This window comes from Rutidosis leptorrhynchoides, chromosome 3 (genome assembly GCF_046630445.1).
Source record: "Rutidosis leptorrhynchoides isolate AG116_Rl617_1_P2 chromosome 3, CSIRO_AGI_Rlap_v1, whole genome shotgun sequence".
Classification (NCBI taxonomy): Eukaryota; Viridiplantae; Streptophyta; class Magnoliopsida; order Asterales; family Asteraceae; genus Rutidosis; species Rutidosis leptorrhynchoides.
This window is the reverse complement of record NC_092335.1, coordinates 209081415-209089913: the sequence shown is the minus strand read 5'-3', so window position 1 is coordinate 209089913 and position 8499 is coordinate 209081415. Positions and strand designations below refer to the sequence as shown.

General features: G+C 31.6%; 1 protein-coding gene across 1 annotated transcript; it reads right to left on the bottom strand.

The window, feature by feature from the left end:
- Positions 1-1901: 1901 nt before the first annotated feature.
- Positions 1902-7751, bottom strand: LOC139897182 (F-box protein At4g00755-like). The gene is made up of 6 exons (XM_071879855.1): positions 7607-7751; positions 5761-5890; positions 3229-3642; positions 2976-3142; positions 2520-2638; positions 1902-2438 (listed from the first exon to the last, which is right to left on the bottom strand). Exons 1-6 carry the CDS (start codon positions 7607-7609, stop codon positions 2129-2131), a joined length of 1143 nt encoding a protein of 380 aa, XP_071735956.1. The 5' UTR covers positions 7610-7751; the 3' UTR covers positions 1902-2128.
- Positions 7752-8499: the final 748 nt, after the last annotated feature.

The following is an 8499-nucleotide window of genomic DNA, read 5'->3' as shown; positions in this document are numbered from 1 at the left end:
TTTTCTTATTTTAACTTTTAAGATTTACTTTTAATAAAAATACAAACTACTTTTTCTTATTTTAACTTTTAAGATTTACTTTTAATAAAAATACAAACTACTTTTTCTTATTTTAACTTTTAAGATTTACTTTTAATAAAAATACAAACTATTTTTTTTATTTTAACTTTTAAAATTTACTTTTAATAAAAATACAAACTATTTTTCTTATTTTAACTTTTAAGATTTACTTTTAAGAATAAACATTAGTATGCATGAAATAAATAATGATTAATTGCATAAGTAATCATAAATGTTAGATAACATATAAAGACCCCATCGTATTCGTATTGATCGAAATTAATCTTGACCCATGGTACCGTGTTGTCAAATGACGTGTTGCGTACATAAAGTACCGTGTTGTCAAATGACGTGTTGCGTACAATCATGAGGTCTTATTAACATAAATATAAATGTTAGTGAAGTTAATAAGAGTTAGATTACAGAAAATATAATTCAGGTGGTATAACCGACCATATATAACTTAAATAACATAAATATAAATGTTAGTGAAGTTAATAAGAGTTAGATTACAGAAAATATAATTCAGGTGGTATAACCGACCATATATAACTTAAATAACATAAATATAAATGTTAGTGAAGTTAATAAGAGTTAGATTACAGAAAATATAATTCAGGTGGTATAACCGACCATATATAACTTAAATAACATAAATATAAATGTTAGTGAACATAACTGTAAATGTTAGTATACATAAATAAATGTTAGATAACATAAATGTAAATGTTAGTATACATAAATAAATGTTAGATAACATAAATGTAAATTAGGCGACAGTGTCGACCATATATCATTTAGGTGGTATAACCGACCATATATTAGTTAGGTGGCAGAGCCAACCATATTTAGTATAAATGTTGAGATAATCGTGCTGATAACGTGTTATAATTCAGTAGGCTTATAACTACCTTTAGTGGTTCTTGACTGTAGAAGGTATATAGAGATAGAGATACTGTAAAACGGAGAAAACAAAGGTTGAACAAAAGGTATGAGTAATTAGTTTTTTATTTATAGAAAAATGTACAATGAGAGTTTGGTGGCATTTGGAATCTAGAGAGAGAGTGTGTTTTGTTAACCAAAAAAATACATACAATAAACTCTAACTCAACACACCTATTTATACTCAAAAAAATATACTATGCAATATCTATAATAATAATAAAATTATCATCCAATTATTACTTTTATAACAAATCTATGTTTAATACAAATAGTAAAAATAATATGTATGAAACTAATAACTAATTACCCAATATATATTATATAATTGATTTACATATTAATTCACTTGAAATTTTATAAATTCAAAATACTGTAATTGAAAAACTATTTTCTATCACTTTGTTTTCTTGTACTTTAATGTATGTTTTTCTAAATTTCATTTCTACCCTTTCACTCTCTTTTCATTTTACATCCTTTATATTCTATCTAAAAAAAAAATAACTTAAGAATGCAAAGTTGTTGAAGGAAGTAATAACCTAAAAAGAACGCATCAAAACCTATATAGAAAATTAACTAAACACGAATTTCAAATCCAGTACAACCAAAGATCAAAAGTTACAAAAAAATCTTAACAAATAAGCTTAGGCCACTCCCTATCTTAACTAAACTATTCATCCTCTTAACCTTCCACATCATCGCCACATCATCACCAATATTCTATAACTAACCCATAACTAAACACTCTCTATCATGCCTAAAACAATAACCCTCTTAATATACAACGTACAAGCAATAAAGCATTAAGTCCAAACAATAAAAAACCATTGGGACCCACAAATCTATAACTAAACCTCATACTTCCATTAAATCCATGGTGAAAGCGGATAACTAAAGCGGGTAACTAGCTCGTGCCTATGGTTAGTTACGGGTAATGACGGGTAATGAGCGGATAACTAACGGATAACTAGCTGTAGGGAGTGGTCTTAAAAGCCTTCTAAGAACAGAGGTTTTGCTCGGATTTAATTAAGCCCGGGAAGTCAAACGGTCTCAAGTCAACACTGTATAAAAAGTACAAGTATACACAATCTACAATTCAGAACAAAACACATTGTACCATTATTACCTAGATTATAAAAATTGGGTCAATCTCATCGTCATCATCTCCATCCACCCCAAACTCATCTTCTTCGACCCATTCATCTTCTTCACCATCCCAATGTGCTTGCACAATATTCATAAAGTTTTGTAAATCTCCCCACGCTACAGGAAGTTGAGTAGTATTAAGCGCACCGCTATGTCCACTGCAAACGCTTTGCATAATCTTTACAAATTCATCAACGTCGTACTTGAGAGATACAACATTCGACGGTTGAGAAAACTCAACACTAAATGCAGGTGATAGTTTGCGCCCAATTGCCTGAACACGAGCCACGCTGTATAATAAGCCGTAACTGTTAGTTTTGCACATAATTTTTGAGCAAAGTTCAGTAAATGTTGCTGTATATCTTACTAACCATATATAATATTTTCCATCGGCATCTTGTTTCTGAACCCGACCCAACAGCTCAACTTGTAAAAAACCACCAATGCAAACAACAGGCTCCGGCAACTCGAACCTTTGTAATCGATTTTCCTGTTTATAAAATATTGGTTAATGAAATGAAAGATACATGAATGCGAGAAAGCATGACCTCTTACAGAGATGGCAAGATGCGCACATCGGAGTGGTTAACGGATCCAGATGAGCGCGCACGCGCGGAGGGCGACTAATCCCAGGATTTCCGACCCGCTTTACGAGCCAACTAATCCCAGGGCGACTACCCGCTTTGCGGGCAGCCCAAAGTCATCACTGGCGAACCTCCGTGGCCATGAGCGCAAAGTGAGCATCTTTTATCATTTTGATACTCACGAAATTGACATATGTAGCATTTTATTTCCCCAAAGTAACATATAACTAAAAATGGCCTTACCTGAGACACGGGAAACATTTTGGATGTGTATGTCCAGATAAACTTGTCATCTGCACATTCTTGTGCATTTACGAAGTCACGGTCTATCTCATTCCAACATTTCGGATGACCCATCCGGAATCGAATATATTTGGATGAATATATTGGAAAATTTAACTGAAACAAAGCTGTTTACACAAACAACATCCATCAAAGATTTAAACGGTGCTACAAGATAAAAAAAATTAAGAGAAAGCGGTTGTAAAAAAAACACCTTGGAATGGATGCAAGTAGATTTCGGTTATAACACAAAAATTATCCTTCAATCTATAAATCAATGTCTCAGGTGTATCCGTAGTATCACTTCCTTTACTTGACCAATATGACTTAGGATGTAGAATTTTGTCTTTTGCAATGGTTTTCAAGATGCTTTCTTGTGGGTACCTGTCGGTGCTCGAGGCACTTATGGGATCACCGATGAGAAAAGTTTGTGGAAATGATGTTAGTGCACAGAGAAGAGATGCATATGCCTTGTGATCTTTCTCACCCACTACGGGTTCTTTACCATCAGTTGCTGAATCGACGCCAGTTGGCACCAAGTTGCGACTCGGTTCGGTTACACGAGTAATGCTAGTAAGCTCGGGAAATCGTTCAACGCAAAGCTTCTTAGTAAGTTCATTAGATATCACTGCAACCATTGAAACAATATATAAGTATTAACTAATTAGCACATAACTAATGATGAAAAATAGTTAATGTATATCCCTAAGCCCGAAACCCTAAACCCTAAGCCCTAAACCCTAAACTCTAAATCGGGCTACATCTTGAAAAAAACTTCACATATGATGGGAAAAAAAACGCTCGAAGAATAACATTCAGGAATAACATTACACATGTTGCATGTTATCAGTTTTTTCTTCGAGAGTATTCTCGCCAAAATAATAACATTTATCACACAGTGTCTTTTTTAAATATTCATATTTTCGTCTTCTCTTAATGTTGGAAAAAAAAAAATTCGAAAAAAACGAAAAAGTAAAAAAATAAATTTTACTTCCCCGTTCCCCCAAAAAAGTGCTTCCCTCTTGATTATGACCCTATATATATATATATATATATATATATATATATATATATATATATATATATATATATATATATATATATATATATATATATATATATATATAGTGGTAGGATCAAGAGGGAAGTAACCATTCGGGGGGAAGCGGGGGGAAGCAAAAACTTTTTTTTTTTTTTTTCGTTTTTTGAAAAAACTTTGTTCACGAACATTATAGATGAAATGAAAATATGAACATTTAGTAGAGACACTTTGTGATAAATGTTTTTATTTTGGCGGGAAAACGCTTGAAGAAGTAATATATAACAATTATCGTGTTTTTCGAGCGTATTTTGAGATTTTAGTTATTGGGTTTTAGATATTAGGGTTTATAGGGTTTAGATATTAGGGTTTAGAAATTTAGGGTTTAGGGTTTAGATTTAGGGTTTGGATTTAGGATTTATATTGAGTTTTTAACACGAACGGTTTAGAGTTTAGGGTTTAGGGTTTAGGGTTTAGGGTTTGGTGTTTTGGGTTTATTCCTGGTTTAGGGTTTGGTGTTTTGGGTTTATGGAATAAACCCAAAACACCAAACCCTAAACCCTAAACTCTAAATCGGGCTAAATTTTACTTCATAAAACATGGAAAAAAAACGTTCAAATTCTTCACGAACAATATTATCTTGAATGTTATTTTGTCGATCGTTTTCCCGCCTAAATAATAACATTCATCACGAAGTGTCTCTTCTAAATGTTCATACTTTTGTGTGATCTTGATGCCGGAAAAAAAAATTCCAAAAAAAAAGAAAAAAAAAAAAAAATTTTGCTTCCCCCCGCTTCCACTTCCCCATTGATCCTGCCCCTATATATATATATATATATATATATATATATATATATATATATATATATATATATATCCGTATATGCATGTGCATATGTATGTCTATAATCTATATGTACATGTATGTGTGTAGGTACATATGTGTATATGTACATGTATGTGTATATGTGTGTGCATATGTATACATGTATGAGTATATGTACATGTATGTGTATATGTATGTATGAGTATGCGTATATGTATGTAACTATGTATATGTGTGTGTATGTATATGTATATGTATGCGCATGTGTATGTGTATGTGTACATGTATGTGCATCAATGCGAGATTGTAAACGGGTAGTAACAGAGAGTTGATCAGATTGAACCATGGTGGAGGTTTGGGGTAGGTTGGCAATGGAACCAATTGATAGAAACTGAAATAGCAGTAGCAGTTATAGAGAATAAATAACAAGAATATGGATGAATAGCAAGAGCAGATGAAGAAGGTGAATGGAATTAAAGACAATTGTATTATATAATTGGAAGATAAATAAGAGGATAACAACATCAAATTGGTATCTCCCTCCCTAATTCAGAGAAGAAGCTGAATACAAAACACACACCAAAATACATGACCCTCTCTCGCAATCACGGCCAATATATATTATTGCCTAACAAAGCAAATAAAAACTAATTGATAATGGGCTTGGGTTAATCCTTCTTGGGCTGGAAGATGAGGTTACGAGTTGATCTCTATCAATATATATATTTATATGTATGTATGTATGTATGTATATATATATGTATATATATATATGCATGTATGTATATACATATGTATATGTATGCATGTATGTATATACATATGTATATGTATGCATCTATGTGTATATGTATGTATATGTGTACGTATGTAACACTCACCGATATTTTTCCAGTACCGAGATACAGCAGATGCGCAAATGAGGTCAGCGGCATCATCCAGACAAGCGAGTATTTTAAGTGCCATGTCAGTACTAAGCCAACGTAAGAAATCAATCCGAGTCTCCATATTCTGTGAAAAACAGAAGGTACGATTATTCGATTATTGCTGGCTTTAGATTTGAAGAAGACAAAGACACAAAACAATAAAATCTCATGTATCAAAGCAAGACATTTGTGCCATGTAATAGGTAAACTTATGTACAATTGTCATGTAATATTGGTCTTTCATTTGTTATCTTCTGCCTAGGTATAGCTTCAAATTCAAAAGGGAAAAATTATACATCATACACGATACAAAAACAGCAAATAAATAGCAGTAACAGAATGATAAGGCCATTTAGGTATGACACAATTGCAGATTTGAATCTAAGATAATCGAATACATGCGTAGAGAGAAAAAGATGAACAGTTTGATATGACAAAATGACATAACTGCTCACTACAAAACCATACATACCACAACCTAAACTGCAAAGACAATAGAACTTAAAAAGATCTATTCTTAATAAAAGTATCACGCACGTTTTTATTTCAAGAAAGTGTGAGACCTTGGGCATGTTTGGCATCAAGCTTTTAGAGCTTTAGAAACTTTTAGCTTCCATCTTTTATACTTCTATAAAGAAACTCCTATCAAGTAAAAAAACTCCGTTTGGTTACAAGAGCTTAAAGCTTTTTGAGGGTGGGAAAAAGCTAAAAGCTAATTGAACTAGCGTTTGAAAAAAAGCTCCTAGCTATTTGTCATTTTATTCTTTATTTTAACAGTAGTTTTAGCTACCATGTCAAACACCTAAATACATACAAAAAGCTACCAGCTAGCTAGTCTTGCCAAATATACCCCTTAACAAAAAGTTTTTATTCTTTCTAACATTGAATTCGCATAATCTGTAGATAGAGCAATAATTGATGCCCTACATTCAAGAGGTTGATCTCTTAATGAGCAAAAACTGATGCCCTAACTAAAAACATGTCAGTAACTTTATTACCTGACGACAATCTAAAACAACAAAAAGGGTAAACCGACCGTCTGGCGGCCCCAACAACCGGTCAATCTAAAACAGCAAATCAACAATTATCTAAGCCGAATCAGTAAAAAGAAACACAGGAAGCAAGAGTATGTAAATTATATTATACATTAAGTAATTGACATAGTATAAATCATGCACAGTATCAAGAACACAAATCGCCACCCACATCTATTATCTTCTACGCAGATAGTAACTTTACACTTCTATTTTAAATCTAAATCCAAAATATAATTAAATAAGATGTTCATCCAACAATCAAAAAAGTCATAAGAATTAAACAATCAATCATGTACTTCTTAAAAAAAAAATAAAAAAAAAAAATCCTTTTCCGGGTAACATCGATTGTTCAAATATGTTCCCCTAGAAAACTTTCAAATCAAACACCAAAGTAAAGACTTTAACTTCATCATCACCAACAACACCTGGAATTAACTTTTTTTTTTTTTTGAACTATTTCGAAAATGTTTCACATAAAAATCAAATACAGCAATTAATAATATAAAAAGCAGTTAAATTTCATTAAACTGCATAAAACTAATACTAACCCAAAATTAACATCCACATTAAACTTTTGAGCTGACATAAATCGCAATGCCTATGCTGTGTAACACGTATTGGTTATACAGCGATGAAAGGTCGTGCTTTTTAACATATTAATTGATGACGGATCGAAGACATGTACAATTAAATAGGAGGATAAAAAAACGAGAAATAGACATTATCAACGAAATAAACAAAATTGGGGATGTGAAAAATGTTACCATGCTGTGTTTAAGATGGAGCAATTGATAGAAACGAAACCCTAATTTTGAGTAAATTGGATTGAAGTGATTGGGTGGGGTAATGAACGTTTTCGGGGAGATAGAGGTATAGAAAAATAAGATATTAGCTACTCGTATTAGCAAGTGATTTTGTAAAGTGACTATGTTTAAGACTAGAAAATACAACTAAACAACGAAGCAAGCAACCGATATCTATTATCAAGCCTAACTAGGGACGACAATAGTAATTCTATCCGAGGACATCTACCTGCTCCGATACACTATGATGGATATGGATGGACCAAATGGATAAATATTAAATATCTAATATTATGATGGATATGGATAAACTAAATGAATAAATATTAGATATTAAATATGAATATGGATGGATATTGATATTTAGTGGATTGGATATCAATCACAATTTATAATCCATGAATATACCCGTTTCACCCAAAATATATACTCGTAATAAATATGTATATAACTAGTTAAATGACTCGTGGAACCACGAGTTTGTTTAAATGAAACAGTTTAATGATATGTTTTAGGTATTAAGTGAACGTAAATGCTAAAGTCATTTAGTTTAATGACCCGTGGAACCACAGATTCCGACTAAGAAACTTGTTGTTGTTTTACAAACATATTGATATACTTAACTTTGTCAAAATAAATGAACTACATTTATTCTCCCACCACTTTCTTCTAATTTTCATCACAATTATTATTTTTCTTGTCATAAAAGCTACATTACAACATTTTATTGAGACATCTATTTCGCATACATATGTAACGTAATTAATTCCGTAAAAAGAACCCATATTTGAATAATAATAATAATAATAAAGTTTGGTATAAAATTATACTTTTAATAATAATTTTTAGTACTA